This window comes from Sciurus vulgaris (assembly GCF_902686455.1).
Source record: "Sciurus vulgaris genome assembly, chromosome: 6".
Lineage (NCBI taxonomy): Eukaryota > Metazoa > Chordata > Mammalia > Rodentia > Sciuridae > Sciurus > Sciurus vulgaris.
The window spans coordinates 135,025,589-135,040,709 of NC_136466.1; the positions used below are offsets into that span (position 1 = coordinate 135,025,589).

The 15,121-nt window shown below is 55.0% G+C and overlaps 5 protein-coding genes across 5 annotated transcripts; 2 read left to right on the forward strand and 3 right to left on the reverse strand.

The window, feature by feature from the left end:
- Positions 1-637: 637 nt before the first annotated feature.
- LOC306664358 (annexin-2 receptor-like) lies at positions 638-1,312 on the reverse strand (the record flags this gene model as incomplete). Its single annotated transcript, XM_079145173.1, has 1 exon — positions 638-1,312. The coding sequence occupies one exon, from the start codon at positions 1,310-1,312 to the stop codon at positions 638-640; it is 675 nt and encodes a 224-aa protein (XP_079001299.1).
- A 1,635-nt stretch (positions 1,313-2,947) lies between these two features.
- LOC306664359 (annexin-2 receptor-like) lies at positions 2,948-3,622 on the reverse strand (the record flags this gene model as incomplete). Its single annotated transcript, XM_079145174.1, has 1 exon — positions 2,948-3,622. One exon carries the CDS (start codon positions 3,620-3,622, stop codon positions 2,948-2,950), a length of 675 nt encoding a protein of 224 aa, XP_079001300.1.
- Positions 3,623-5,257: 1,635 nt separating this feature from the next.
- On the reverse strand, positions 5,258-5,932 carry LOC306664360 (annexin-2 receptor-like; the record flags this gene model as incomplete). The annotated part of the gene is made up of 1 exon (XM_079145175.1): positions 5,258-5,932. The coding sequence occupies one exon, from the start codon at positions 5,930-5,932 to the stop codon at positions 5,258-5,260; it is 675 nt and encodes a 224-aa protein (XP_079001301.1).
- Positions 5,933-8,975: 3,043 nt separating this feature from the next.
- Positions 8,976-9,650, forward strand: LOC306664361 (annexin-2 receptor-like; the record flags this gene model as incomplete). The annotated part of the gene is made up of 1 exon (XM_079145176.1): positions 8,976-9,650. One exon carries the CDS (start codon positions 8,976-8,978, stop codon positions 9,648-9,650), a length of 675 nt encoding a protein of 224 aa, XP_079001302.1.
- Positions 9,651-11,285: 1,635 nt separating this feature from the next.
- On the forward strand, positions 11,286-11,960 carry LOC306664363 (annexin-2 receptor-like; the record flags this gene model as incomplete). The annotated part of the gene is made up of 1 exon (XM_079145178.1): positions 11,286-11,960. The coding sequence occupies one exon, from the start codon at positions 11,286-11,288 to the stop codon at positions 11,958-11,960; it is 675 nt and encodes a 224-aa protein (XP_079001304.1).
- Positions 11,961-15,121: the final 3,161 nt, after the last annotated feature.

The window sequence follows — 15,121 nt, forward strand, 5'->3', positions numbered from 1 at the left end:
TCAAAACGCGTTATAGCCGGGCATGGTGCCCCATGCCTGTAATCCCGACAACTCGGAAGGCTGGGGCTGGAGGAACACAAGGTGGAGGGAGGCCAGCCTCAGCAGCTTGGTGAGCTCCCGCCCCCCCCTTCCCCCACCCACAAGCAACTTAGCGAGACCTCGTCTCATAAAATAAATACTCGATAAACTATTAAAAACCCACGTAGTAAAAATGAAAGGGATATGAAATTAAACGAGAAAAACCACGGTGTGTTCATATTGCAAATCGCGCTTAGTAACAAAAGTTAGTGAATATTAAAAGCAGTACGTCGAAAAACGAACATGGAAAAGGTTAAGAAATACAATCGAGAAACCAATTCATTTTTTAAATCGACACAATTCGGAGAGCGATTCTAAAATCGTACACGTCGTTTCTGAAAGTCGAAACGGATGAAAGTCTAAAGTTATGGAAGGGAATGTGCGATGAAACGAATACAAAAGTTCGAAACAAAAGAAAACTGCAAGTAACAGGCGACCCGAAACTCTACAGAGAATCGTCATGAGAAAGAGAATTAAAAAATCGACAAGGAACAACTAAAGGCAAATCTCAGTGCATTTTTATTTCCTACGCGAAGCCGTCTCGTAACCGAGAATCTTTTCACACGGTAAGATCAGAGAGGCTCCCGCTGAGGTCCGAGGTTGCCTCGCCGCCAGAGAAGGACGGGCAGCACCCCCACGGCGTGGAGAACACCGGACGAATCCACTCCAGGAGGCCTGAGAAAACCAGGCGAGGGTTCCACCAATTGGAGGAGACGGGTCCGGGGCACTCGGAGAGACGTGGGCGGGCAGAGGTCTCGGTGTCCCCAGGTTGGTCACCAGCGGGGCGGGTCCTGCGCAGTGAAACCTGCTGCAGCGTGAGTGCGTCGAGTCCTCCCGCAGGCTCCTCCCCATCTGCCCGAGCCTCCAGTTTCTTGCGTCGTCGCGGACCGGAGGGAGGCGGTGAGCCGGTCTCGGTCGGTTCCCAGGCGCTCTGGACTCCCGCGGAATCCGTTTTGCAGGTGGACCCAGCGTCGCCGCCAACAAGGCTGGAGAACTGCTCCCAGTCGACGTCGCAGTTGTCAAAGGAGAACTCTCCTAGAACAGGGTAGCAAGGGAGAGGCCAGGGCCCGCCGGTTTCTAAACTCAGCACAGGAGGAGGCCCCGGCTCGGACGTCACCTCCGCGGAATACCAGGCCTGCTTCACAGGGCCCAGAAAATGCTGCTCCATCGCGTAAGCCTCGGATCCGCAGAACAGAAGCCTCTGCGCTGATGGATGGATGAGGCAGAGCACCATTCCGAGTATTTATGCTCTTCCCGGCGGTGGGCGGAGGCAAGCAAGAAAAGCTAAAACGCAGTGGTAGGAGACTGCAGGAATCAGTAGACGAAAACAACACGATAAAAATTCAGACCGTACATAAAGCCGAAACGAGTACCCACGACGCGAAAACGGCCGGAGGAAAACAAACCGAAGTAAAACGGAAATGAACGGAGCTGACGGGGAACTGAACCGACAAGGGGCGGCTACCGGAGCCTGGCCCCTAGATCTCCTGGCACGAGCCTTGCCGCCCAGAGAAACGCTGCCGGTCCGGGCGCTGCGCCTAGCGGCCTGGGGGCAAGGACGCCGCCACACGGGCGACGACAGGCCCTGGCGGTGCAACACTGCTGTTGTCAAAGGAAGGACGGTTTGGGCTGCGTTTAGTCGGGCGGTCACAGAGAAGCAGGCGGGCTCGGGGAGACGGAGGAGTAGCGGCGAACGTGCCAGGCCCAGCGTGGAGAAATGACGTGGCTCCGCAGAAACCGGTGCCCGTGAAAGCGCCGTCCCGCGCGGTACTAAGCGATCCGGATCCCGCACAGAGGCCGGTGCAAAGGCCGGGATACCTCGGGATATCCGCAGCAGGCGACGCGTGCAATGTCTACGGAGATGCCAGCCGATGCTGCGGGTTCCGGATCTCTCAGTAGTACGGCGAGACGGTGTTTCACTGGAACCACGACACAGGCGCGGTCATCAGACCCGGCGATGGGACTCCTGGCAAAGAAACTTGCCGCCCAGAGAAACACTGCAGGCCAACGCTGTGCGCCTAGCGGTCTGGGGACTACGACGCCACGGCACTTGAGACGCAAGGCCCGTCGAACGGACCTGCAGTTGTCAAAGGAACACCGTTTAGGGCTGCGTTTAGTCCGGCGGTCGCGCGGACCAGCGGGCCCTGGGGAGAGGATGCCTGAAACAGTGCCAGTCAAGAAATAAATGACAAAAATATACGAAATACATAAATACGTAAACCAAATGAGCATTTCAAAACGCGTTATAGCCGGGCATGGTGCCCCATGCCTGTAATCCCGACAACTCGGAAGGCTGGGGCTGGAGGAACACAAGGTGGAGGGAGGCCAGCCTCAGCAGCTTGGTGAGCTCCCGCCCCCCCCTCCCCCCCCCACAAGCAACTTAGCGAGACCTCGTCTCATAAAATAAATACTCGATAAACTATTAAAAACCCACGTAGTAAAAATGAAAGGGATATGAAATTAAACGAGAAAAACCACGGTGTGTTCATATTGCAAATCGCGCTTAGTAACAAAAGTTAGTGAATATTAAAAGCAGTACGTCGAAAAACGAACATGGAAAAGGTTAAGAAATACAATCGAGAAACCAATTCATTTTTTAAATCGACACAATTCGGAGAGCGATTCTAAAATCGTACACGTCGTTTCTGAAAGTCGAAACGGATGAAAGTCTAAAGTTATGGAAGGGAATGTGCGATGAAACGAATACAAAAGTTCGAAACAAAAGAAAACTGCAAGTAACAGGCGACCCGAAACTCTACAGAGAATCGTCATGAGAAAGAGAATTAAAAAATCGACAAGGAACAACTAAAGGCAAATCTCAGTGCATTTTTATTTCCTACGCGAAGCCGTCTCGTAACCGAGAATCTTTTCACACGGTAAGATCAGAGAGGCTCCCGCTGAGGTCCGAGGTTGCCTCGCCGCCAGAGAAGGACGGGCAGCACCCCCACGGCGTGGAGAACACCGGACGAATCCACTCCAGGAGGCCTGAGAAAACCAGGCGAGGGTTCCACCAATTGGAGGAGACGGGTCCGGGGCACTCGGAGAGACGTGGGCGGGCAGAGGTCTCGGTGTCCCCAGGTTGGTCACCAGCGGGGCGGGTCCTGCGCAGTGAAACCTGCTGCAGCGTGAGTGCGTCGAGTCCTCCCGCAGGCTCCTCCCCATCTGCCCGAGCCTCCAGTTTCTTGCGTCGTCGCGGACCGGAGGGAGGCGGTGAGCCGGTCTCGGTCGGTTCCCAGGCGCTCTGGACTCCCGCGGAATCCGTTTTGCAGGTGGACCCAGCGTCGCCGCCAACAAGGCTGGAGAACTGCTCCCAGTCGACGTCGCAGTTGTCAAAGGAGAACTCTCCTAGAACAGGGTAGCAAGGGAGAGGCCAGGGCCCGCCGGTTTCTAAACTCAGCACAGGAGGAGGCCCCGGCTCGGACGTCACCTCCGCGGAATACCAGGCCTGCTTCACAGGGCCCAGAAAATGCTGCTCCATCGCGTAAGCCTCGGATCCGCAGAACAGAAGCCTCTGCGCTGATGGATGGATGAGGCAGAGCACCATTCCGAGTATTTATGCTCTTCCCGGCGGTGGGCGGAGGCAAGCAAGAAAAGCTAAAACGCAGTGGTAGGAGACTGCAGGAATCAGTAGACGAAAACAACACGATAAAAATTCAGACCGTACATAAAGCCGAAACGAGTACCCACGACGCGAAAACGGCCGGAGGAAAACAAACCGAAGTAAAACGGAAATGAACGGAGCTGACGGGGAACTGAACCGACAAGGGGCGGCTACCGGAGCCTGGCCCCTAGATCTCCTGGCACGAGCCTTGCCGCCCAGAGAAACGCTGCCGGTCCGGGCGCTGCGCCTAGCGGCCTGGGGGCAAGGACGCCGCCACACGGGCGACGACAGGCCCTGGCGGTGCAACACTGCTGTTGTCAAAGGAAGGACGGTTTGGGCTGCGTTTAGTCGGGCGGTCACAGAGAAGCAGGCGGGCTCGGGGAGACGGAGGAGTAGCGGCGAACGTGCCAGGCCCAGCGTGGAGAAATGACGTGGCTCCGCAGAAACCGGTGCCCGTGAAAGCGCCGTCCCGCGCGGTACTAAGCGATCCGGATCCCGCACAGAGGCCGGTGCAAAGGCCGGGATACCTCGGGATATCCGCAGCAGGCGACGCGTGCAATGTCTACGGAGATGCCAGCCGATGCTGCGGGTTCCGGATCTCTCAGTAGTACGGCGAGACGGTGTTTCACTGGAACCACGACACAGGCGCGGTCATCAGACCCGGCGATGGGACTCCTGGCAAAGAAACTTGCCGCCCAGAGAAACACTGCAGGCCAACGCTGTGCGCCTAGCGGTCTGGGGACTACGACGCCACGGCACTTGAGACGCAAGGCCCGTCGAACGGACCTGCAGTTGTCAAAGGAACACCGTTTAGGGCTGCGTTTAGTCCGGCGGTCGCGCGGACCAGCGGGCCCTGGGGAGAGGATGCCTGAAACAGTGCCAGTCAAGAAATAAATGACAAAAATATACGAAATACATAAATACGTAAACCAAATGAGCATTTCAAAACGCGTTATAGCCGGGCATGGTGCCCCATGCCTGTAATCCCGACAACTCGGAAGGCTGGGGCTGGAGGAACACAAGGTGGAGGGAGGCCAGCCTCAGCAGCTTGGTGAGCTCCCGCCCCCCCTTCCCCCACCCACAAGCAACTTAGCGAGACCTCGTCTCATAAAATAAATACTCGATAAACTATTAAAAACCCACGTAGTAAAAATGAAAGGGATATGAAATTAAACGAGAAAAACCACGGTGTGTTCATATTGCAAATCGCGCTTAGTAACAAAAGTTAGTGAATATTAAAAGCAGTACGTCGAAAAACGAACATGGAAAAGGTTAAGAAATACAATCGAGAAACCAATTCATTTTTTAAATCGACACAATTCGGAGAGCGATTCTAAAATCGTACACGTCGTTTCTGGAAGTCGAAACGGATGAAAGTCTAAAGTTATGGAAGGGAATGTGCGATGAAACGAATACAAAAGTTCGAAACAAAAGAAAACTGCAAGTAACAGGCGACCCGAAACTCTACAGAGAATCGTCATGAGAAAGAGAATTAAAAAATCGACAAGGAACAACTAAAGGCAAATCTCAGTGCATTTTTATTTCCTACGCGAAGCCGTCTCGTAACCGAGAATCTTTTCACACGGTAAGATCAGAGAGGCTCCCGCTGAGGTCCGAGGTTGCCTCGCCGCCAGAGAAGGACGGGCAGCACCCCCACGGCGTGGAGAACACCGGACGAATCCACTCCAGGAGGCCTGAGAAAACCAGGCGAGGGTTCCACCAATTGGAGGAGACGGGTCCGGGGCACTCGGAGAGACGTGGGCGGGCAGAGGTCTCGGTGTCCCCAGGTTGGTCACCAGCGGGGCGGGTCCTGCGCAGTGAAACCTGCTGCAGCGTGAGTGCGTCGAGTCCTCCCGCAGGCTCCTCCCCATCTGCCCGAGCCTCCAGTTTCTTGCGTCGTCGCGGACCGGAGGGAGGCGGTGAGCCGGTCTCGGTCGGTTCCCAGGCGCTCTGGACTCCCGCGGAATCCGTTTTGCAGGTGGACCCAGCGTCGCCGCCAACAAGGCTGGAGAACTGCTCCCAGTCGACGTCGCAGTTGTCAAAGGAGAACTCTCCTAGAACAGGGTAGCAAGGGAGAGGCCAGGGCCCGCCGGTTTCTAAACTCAGCACAGGAGGAGGCCCCGGCTCGGACGTCACCTCCGCGGAATACCAGGCCTGCTTCACAGGGCCCAGAAAATGCTGCTCCATCGCGTAAGCCTCGGATCCGCAGAACAGAAGCCTCTGCGCTGATGGATGGATGAGGCAGAGCACCATTCCGAGTATTTATGCTCTTCCCGGCGGTGGGCGGAGGCAAGCAAGAAAAGCTAAAACGCAGTGGTAGGAGACTGCAGGAATCAGTAGACGAAAACAACACGATAAAAATTCAGACCGTACATAAAGCCGAAACGAGTACCCACGACGCGAAAACGGCCGGAGGAAAACAAACCGAAGTAAAACGGAAATGAACGGAGCTGACGGGGAACTGAACCGACAAGGGGCGGCTACCGGAGCCTGGCCCCTAGATCTCCTGGCACGAGCCTTGCCGCCCAGAGAAACGCTGCCGGTCCGGGCGCTGCGCCTAGCGGCCTGGGGGCAAGGACGCCGCCACACGGGCGACGACAGGCCCTGGCGGTGCAACACTGCTGTTGTCAAAGGAAGGACGGTTTGGGCTGCGTTTAGTCGGGCGGTCACAGAGAAGCAGGCGGGCTCGGGGAGACGGAGGAGTAGCGGCGAACGTGCCAGGCCCAGCGTGGAGAAATGACGTGGCTCCGCAGAAACCGGTGCCCGTGAAAGCGCCGTCCCGCGCGGTACTAAGCGATCCGGATCCCGCACAGAGGCCGGTGCAAAGGCCGGGATACCTCGGGATATCCGCAGCAGGCGACGCGTGCAATGTCTACGGAGATGCCAGCCGATGCTGCGGGTTCCGGATCTCTCAGTAGTACGGCGAGACGGTGTTTCACTGGAACCACGACACAGGCGCGGTCATCAGACCCGGCGATGGGACTCCTGGCAAAGAAACTTGCCGCCCAGAGAAACACTGCAGGCCAACGCTGTGCGCCTAGCGGTCTGGGGACTACGACGCCACGGCACTTGAGACGCGAGGCCCGTCGAAAGAACCTGCAGTTGTCAAAGGAACACCGTTTAGGGCTGCGTTTAGTCCGGCGGTCGCGCGGACCAGCGGGCCCTGGGGAGAGGATGCCTGTGTGGTCCTGCAGGTCATTGGGTCTCCAGTGTCCCTGCGTACTTGCGGACGGGTCGCTAGGTGCAGCCTATTGACCAACACTGTTTCAGGCACTCCGCGTGAGTCCAGAGCGCCTGGGAACCGACCGAGACCGGCTCACCGCCTCCCTCCGGTCCGCGACGACGCAAGAAACTGGAGGCTCGGGCAGATGGGGAGGAGCCTGCGGGAGGACTCGACGCACTCACGCTGCAGCAGGTTTCACTGCGCAGGACCCGCCCCGCTGGTGACCAACCTGGGGACACCGAGACCTCTGCCCGCCCACGTCTCTCCGAGTGCCCCGGACCCGTCTCCTCCAATTGGTGGAACCCTCGCCTGGTTTTCTCAGGCCTCCTGGAGTGGATTCGTCCGGTGTTCTCCACGCCGTGGGGGTGCTGCCCGTCCTTCTCTGGCGGCGAGGCAACCTCGGACCTCAGCGGGAGCCTCTCTGATCTTACCGTGTGAAAAGATTCTCGGTTACGAGACGGCTTCGCGTAGGAAATAAAAATGCACTGAGATTTGCCTTTAGTTGTTCCTTGTCGATTTTTTAATTCTCTTTCTCATGACGATTCTCTGTAGAGTTTCGGGTCGCCTGTTACTTGCAGTTTTCTTTTGTTTCGAACTTTTGTATTCGTTTCATCGCACATTCCCTTCCATAACTTTAGACTTTCATCCGTTTCGACTTCCAGAAACGACGTGTACGATTTTAGAATCGCTCTCCGAATTGTGTCGATTTAAAAAATGAATTGGTTTCTCGATTGTATTTCTTAACCTTTTCCATGTTCGTTTTTCGACGTACTGCTTTTAATATTCACTAACTTTTGTTACTAAGCGCGATTTGCAATATGAACACACCGTGGTTTTTCTCGTTTAATTTCATATCCCTTTCATTTTTACTACGTGGGTTTTTAATAGTTTATCGAGTATTTATTTTATGAGACGAGGTCTCGCTAAGTTGCTTGTGGGTGGGGGAAGGGGGGGCGGGAGCTCACCAAGCTGCTGAGGCTGGCCTCCCTCCACCTTGTGTTCCTCCAGCCCCAGCCTTCCGACTTGTCGGGATTACAGGCATGGGGCACCATGCCCGGCTATAACGCGTTTTGAAATGCTCATTTGGTTTACGTATTTATGTATTTCGTATATTTTTGTCATTTATTTCTTGACTGGCACTGTTTCAGGCATCCTCTCCCCAGGGCCCGCTGGTCCGCGCGACCGCCGGACTAAACGCAGCCCTAAACGGTGTTCCTTTGACAACTGCAGGTCCGTTCGACGGGCCTTGCGTCTCAAGTGCCGTGGCGTCGTAGTCCCCAGACCGCTAGGCGCACAGCGTTGGCCTGCAGTGTTTCTCTGGGCGGCAAGTTTCTTTGCCAGGAGTCCCATCGCCGGGTCTGATGACCGCGCCTGTGTCGTGGTTCCAGTGAAACACCGTCTCGCCGTACTACTGAGAGATCCGGAACCCGCAGCATCGGCTGGCATCTCCGTAGACATTGCACGCGTCGCCTGCTGCGGATATCCCGAGGTATCCCGGCCTTTGCACCGGCCTCTGTGCGGGATCCGGATCGCTTAGTACCGCGCGGGACGGCGCTTTCACGGGCACCGGTTTCTGCGGAGCCACGTCATTTCTCCACGCTGGGCCTGGCACGTTCGCCGCTACTCCTCCGTCTCCCCGAGCCCGCCTGCTTCTCTGTGACCGCCCGACTAAACGCAGCCCAAACCGTCCTTCCTTTGACAACAGCAGTGTTGCACCGCCAGGGCCTGTCGTCGCCCGTGTGGCGGCGTCCTTGCCCCCAGGCCGCTAGGCGCAGCGCCCGGACCGGCAGCGTTTCTCTGGGCGGCAAGGCTCGTGCCAGGAGATCTAGGGGCCAGGCTCCGGTAGCCGCCCCTTGTCGGTTCAGTTCCCCGTCAGCTCCGTTCATTTCCGTTTTACTTCGGTTTGTTTTCCTCCGGCCGTTTTCGCGTCGTGGGTACTCGTTTCGGCTTTATGTACGGTCTGAATTTTTATCGTGTTGTTTTCGTCTACTGATTCCTGCAGTCTCCTACCACTGCGTTTTAGCTTTTCTTGCTTGCCTCCGCCCACCGCCGGGAAGAGCATAAATACTCGGAATGGTGCTCTGCCTCATCCATCCATCAGCGCAGAGGCTTCTGTTCTGCGGATCCGAGGCTTACGCGATGGAGCAGCATTTTCTGGGCCCTGTGAAGCAGGCCTGGTATTCCGCGGAGGTGACGTCCGAGCCGGGGCCTCCTCCTGTGCTGAGTTTAGAAACCGGCGGGCCCTGGCCTCTCCCTTGCTACCCTGTTCTAGGAGAGTTCTCCTTTGACAACTGCGACGTCGACTGGGAGCAGTTCTCCAGCCTTGTTGGCGGCGACGCTGGGTCCACCTGCAAAACGGATTCCGCGGGAGTCCAGAGCGCCTGGGAACCGACCGAGACCGGCTCACCGCCTCCCTCCGGTCCGCGACGACGCAAGAAACTGGAGGCTCGGGCAGATGGGGAGGAGCCTGCGGGAGGACTCGACGCACTCACGCTGCAGCAGGTTTCACTGCGCAGGACCCGCCCCGCTGGTGACCAACCTGGGGACACCGAGACCTCTGCCCGCCCACGTCTCTCCGAGTGCCCCGGACCCGTCTCCTCCAATTGGTGGAACCCTCGCCTGGTTTTCTCAGGCCTCCTGGAGTGGATTCGTCCGGTGTTCTCCACGCCGTGGGGGTGCTGCCCGTCCTTCTCTGGCGGCGAGGCAACCTCGGACCTCAGCGGGAGCCTCTCTGATCTTACCGTGTGAAAAGATTCTCGGTTACGAGACGGCTTCGCGTAGGAAATAAAAATGCACTGAGATTTGCCTTTAGTTGTTCCTTGTCGATTTTTTAATTCTCTTTCTCATGACGATTCTCTGTAGAGTTTCGGGTCGCCTGTTACTTGCAGTTTTCTTTTGTTTCGAACTTTTGTATTCGTTTCATCGCACATTCCCTTCCATAACTTTAGACTTTCATCCGTTTCGACTTCCAGAAACGACGTGTACGATTTTAGAATCGCTCTCCGAATTGTGTCGATTTAAAAAATGAATTGGTTTCTCGATTGTATTTCTTAACCTTTTCCATGTTCGTTTTTCGACGTACTGCTTTTAATATTCACTAACTTTTGTTACTAAGCGCGATTTGCAATATGAACACACCGTGGTTTTTCTCGTTTAATTTCATATCCCTTTCATTTTTACTACGTGGGTTTTTAATAGTTTATCGAGTATTTATTTTATGAGACGAGGTCTCGCTAAGTTGCTTGTGGGTGGGGGAAGGGGGGGCGGGAGCTCACCAAGCTGCTGAGGCTGGCCTCCCTCCACCTTGTGTTCCTCCAGCCCCAGCCTTCCGACTTGTCGGGATTACAGGCATGGGGCACCATGCCCGGCTATAACGCGTTTTGAAATGCTCATTTGGTTTACGTATTTATGTATTTCGTATATTTTTGTCATTTATTTCTTGACTGGCACTGTTTCAGGCATCCTCTCCCCAGGGCCCGCTGGTCCGCGCGACCGCCGGACTAAACGCAGCCCTAAACGGTGTTCCTTTGACAACTGCAGGTCCGTTCGACGGGCCTTGCGTCTCAAGTGCCGTGGCGTCGTAGTCCCCAGACCGCTAGGCGCACAGCGTTGGCCTGCAGTGTTTCTCTGGGCGGCAAGTTTCTTTGCCAGGAGTCCCATCGCCGGGTCTGATGACCGCGCCTGTGTCGTGGTTCCAGTGAAACACCGTCTCGCCGTACTACTGAGAGATCCGGAACCCGCAGCATCGGCTGGCATCTCCGTAGACATTGCACGCGTCGCCTGCTGCGGATATCCCGAGGTATCCCGGCCTTTGCACCGGCCTCTGTGCGGGATCCGGATCGCTTAGTACCGCGCGGGACGGCGCTTTCACGGGCACCGGTTTCTGCGGAGCCACGTTATTTCTCCACGCTGGGCCTGGCACGTTCGCCGCTACTCCTCCGTCTCCCCGAGCCCGCCTGCTTCTCTGTGACCGCCCGACTAAACGCAGCCCAAACCGTCCTTCCTTTGACAACAGCAGTGTTGCACCGCCAGGGCCTGTCGTCGCCCGTGTGGCGGCGTCCTTGCCCCCAGGCCGCTAGGCGCAGCGCCCGGACCGGCAGCGTTTCTCTGGGCGGCAAGGCTCGTGCCAGGAGATCTAGGGGCCAGGCTCCGGTAGCCGCCCCTTGTCGGTTCAGTTCCCCGTCAGCTCCGTTCATTTCCGTTTTACTTCGGTTTGTTTTCCTCCGGCCGTTTTCGCGTCGTGGGTACTCGTTTCGGCTTTATGTACGGTCTGAATTTTTATCGTGTTGTTTTCGTCTACTGATTCCTGCAGTCTCCTACCACTGCGTTTTAGCTTTTCTTGCTTGCCTCCGCCCACCGCCGGGAAGAGCATAAATACTCGGAATGGTGCTCTGCCTCATCCATCCATCAGCGCAGAGGCTTCTGTTCTGCGGATCCGAGGCTTACGCGATGGAGCAGCATTTTCTGGGCCCTGTGAAGCAGGCCTGGTATTCCGCGGAGGTGACGTCCGAGCCGGGGCCTCCTCCTGTGCTGAGTTTAGAAACCGGCGGGCCCTGGCCTCTCCCTTGCTACCCTGTTCTAGGAGAGTTCTCCTTTGACAACTGCGACGTCGACTGGGAGCAGTTCTCCAGCCTTGTTGGCGGCGACGCTGGGTCCACCTGCAAAACGGATTCCGCGGGAGTCCAGAGCGCCTGGGAACCGACCGAGACCGGCTCACCGCCTCCCTCCGGTCCGCGACGACGCAAGAAACTGGAGGCTCGGGCAGATGGGGAGGAGCCTGCGGGAGGACTCGACGCACTCACGCTGCAGCAGGTTTCACTGCGCAGGACCCGCCCCGCTGGTGACCAACCTGGGGACACCGAGACCTCTGCCCGCCCACGTCTCTCCGAGTGCCCCGGACCCGTCTCCTCCAATTGGTGGAACCCTCGCCTGGTTTTCTCAGGCCTCCTGGAGTGGATTCGTCCGGTGTTCTCCACGCCGTGGGGGTGCTGCCCGTCCTTCTCTGGCGGCGAGGCAACCTCGGACCTCAGCGGGAGCCTCTCTGATCTTACCGTGTGAAAAGATTCTCGGTTACGAGACGGCTTCGCGTAGGAAATAAAAATGCACTGAGATTTGCCTTTAGTTGTTCCTTGTCGATTTTTTAATTCTCTTTCTCATGACGATTCTCTGTAGAGTTTCGGGTCGCCTGTTACTTGCAGTTTTCTTTTGTTTCGAACTTTTGTATTCGTTTCATCGCACATTCCCTTCCATAACTTTAGACTTTCATCCGTTTCGACTTCCAGAAACGACGTGTACGATTTTAGAATCGCTCTCCGAATTGTGTCGATTTAAAAAATGAATTGGTTTCTCGATTGTATTTCTTAACCTTTTCCATGTTCGTTTTTCGACGTACTGCTTTTAATATTCACTAACTTTTGTTACTAAGCGCGATTTGCAATATGAACACACCGTGGTTTTTCTCGTTTAATTTCATATCCCTTTCATTTTTACTACGTGGGTTTTTAATAGTTTATCGAGTATTTATTTTATGAGACGAGGTCTCGCTAAGTTGCTTGTGGGTGGGGGAAGGGGGGGCGGGAGCTCACCAAGCTGCTGAGGCTGGCCTCCCTCCACCTTGTGTTCCTCCAGCCCCAGCCTTCCGAGTTGTCGGGATTACAGGCATGGGGCACCATGCCCGGCTATAACGCGTTTTGAAATGCTCATTTGGTTTACGTATTTATGTATTTCGTATATTTTTGTCATTTATTTTTTTCCTCCCCAGTTCGTTTTATTTTTATTCTCATACCGTTCTTTGTTTTCTAAGGATGGCGTTCCATCGCATTTCACGCTCACTAATTTCGATCCTGTCAGAAGTCCGGTGGGGCGGTTATCAATCTTGCTCTTCCTGGTGGTAGGAGCAGACGATTACGCACACGGAGACATGTGCACAGATCACCGGCTCTGAGAGATTCCTTACTGATTTGCACGCCTAGCAGTCCTTCCACTTAGCTCTGCTGTGGAAGACACGGTTTAGCACCGTATGCCAGTGCTACCATTACTTTATCTTACCAGGACTCACTCTGGCCGTGTCTGAGATTTCTTCGTCCAGGCAAGCGCGGAAAGGTCGACGAGGTCCGACTTAGCCTTGTTTCAGAATTTTCCACCTCGCACAAGTCGGGTGTAGCCTTGAATGTGACCGGATTTAAGCGGAACACGCTCCGGTTTATTCCTTGCCTGTGATTTTTTTTTTTTTTTTTTTTTTTTTTTTTTTTTTTTTTTTTTTTTTTTTTAGTCGTGCTTTATAATTCTCTTCTTCTGAGCAAGTCCCGGTTAAAGGATTTTTTAAAGAGTAAGAAGTCAAATCCAGCTGTGCTTGAGATTTGAAGCGTCTCCCAAGGTTGCGTTTTCAGGTCGGTACTTAGTGGAAGGAAACCGGTACCAGCGGAGCGGTGCCCCTGAATAAGTCGCAGCGCGTACCCGATTGGTGGACGACCGGAATAACTGTAGGCGTAGCCAGTTTCCTCTTCACCCGCGCCAAGGGTTTCGTAGGGGCAGGAAGCCCCAGTTAGGGGTTGCAACAGCTCAGTGTGCTACACGGATAAGCGATATAGCGCAGACAGCACTGGGTGTTGTTTTTGGTTTTGTTGTCAGTGCCGAAAGGGAGATGAGACGCAGCAGCAGACACGGAAACCTGGCGAGGAGATGCGCACGCAGTAAGTTTTATTTGTCAGTCAGGATCTGACAAAGGCCATCACTCGGAGAAAAGCGAGAGAGGCAGGCGGGGCTTAACGTCAGGGGATTTTATAGGGCGGGTTGGGACTGCTTGCGTAAGGGCGTATGAGCTGCTTGCATAGAAGCTTGTGGTAGGCCGATGGGACAAAAAAGGAGGTATTTCAGCGAGGTTGGTTAACAGGCGGCGGAGGGGAAGTTATATTTTAACTTTTGTTTTCTCTGTAAGTGTCCCTCTAGGGCGGGAAAGCGAAACTTATTTTATAAGATGGATGTAAGGATTTAAGATGGCTGCACAGACGTTAAGTCTTGGACCTAGTAAGTGCTGGGGAATCAAATCCAGGGCTTGACGCGTGCAAAGCAAGCAAGCGCTCTCTCACTGAGCTTCGCCCACAGCCCTTGCCCCAGGTTTGCAGCTTCACCCTATGGAGATACTTGCCCGGATGTTTTGTTTTTTAAATTTTCCTTTGGAGCGTTTGGCCCTGGATGGACGTGTTCGGTTTGTATTGTTTCCAAGTTGCCCTGCAGAAATGTGTTTCACGACTTATTTTATTTCTTCTTTTATTTAAACGCCATGTATTTCTTCTGCTGGTTTGAGTGCCAGAGCATGGCCTCACGGCCCGACATGGTTTCCTAACCGACATCCGCCCAATAACCCAGCCAAGAAGTTGCTGTGGGGAAAGTACGGGGTTCAACAGTGGTCCCAGGGAAGGAGCTCCAAGTGGGGCGGGACTGACAGGAAGGCGGGGGACGGCGGTGGTGGAAATCAGGTTCCAGTGGAACTCCTGGCCCTCCCAGGGCAGACCGCCCAGGTCCAGATCGAAAGGGGATGGTCAGGTTCCACAGTATACTGAGCCCGGAAGTTCTGCCGCCTGGTCTCCTGAACCCCAGGACCACCGCCTACAGCCCCGCACTGCTCTGACCTGTCCTTTTCACACCAGGTTACACAGATTCTGGCGCGGGGTGCGGGGCGGGTGTCTGACAACCAGAGCGTGCCTCTGTCTGAGCATTCGCTTCTGATCCCCTGGGCAGTCCTAGCCAGATACTGGAAAGCTGGGCAGGGAGTGTAGTCTTAGGAACAAATTACCTCCTCAGACAGAATGAATGCTATTCACATAGAATCTTATCTTCCTGGATGAAATTATGGAGGTTGAGAAGAGATTGGCATAAGGTTTGAAAAGAAAATTCCCTTCTAGGTTTGTGAGAGGAAAGCTGTTTGGGGGCAGCTGGTTCACAGAGAGTTCATTCCTGCCCCAAATCACATTGTTAGTTCTGGAGCATCGCCTGGAACCCTGTTCCGCCAACAGAGAGAGGCTGGAAGGGAAATGTGTGAATGGTGACTTAGGACATTGCGGAGCAGGACAGGGGCACCCACTCAGTTTGCTGTGGTCTCTCACTCTCCCAGTTTAGAGTCCTACTGCCAGATTGCTAAATTAAAAGGTTTTCAGAATTAGTGTACATGTGTGCAATTGCAAGAAGCTAGTCTCCCAATCCACTCTCAGACCGAGTTA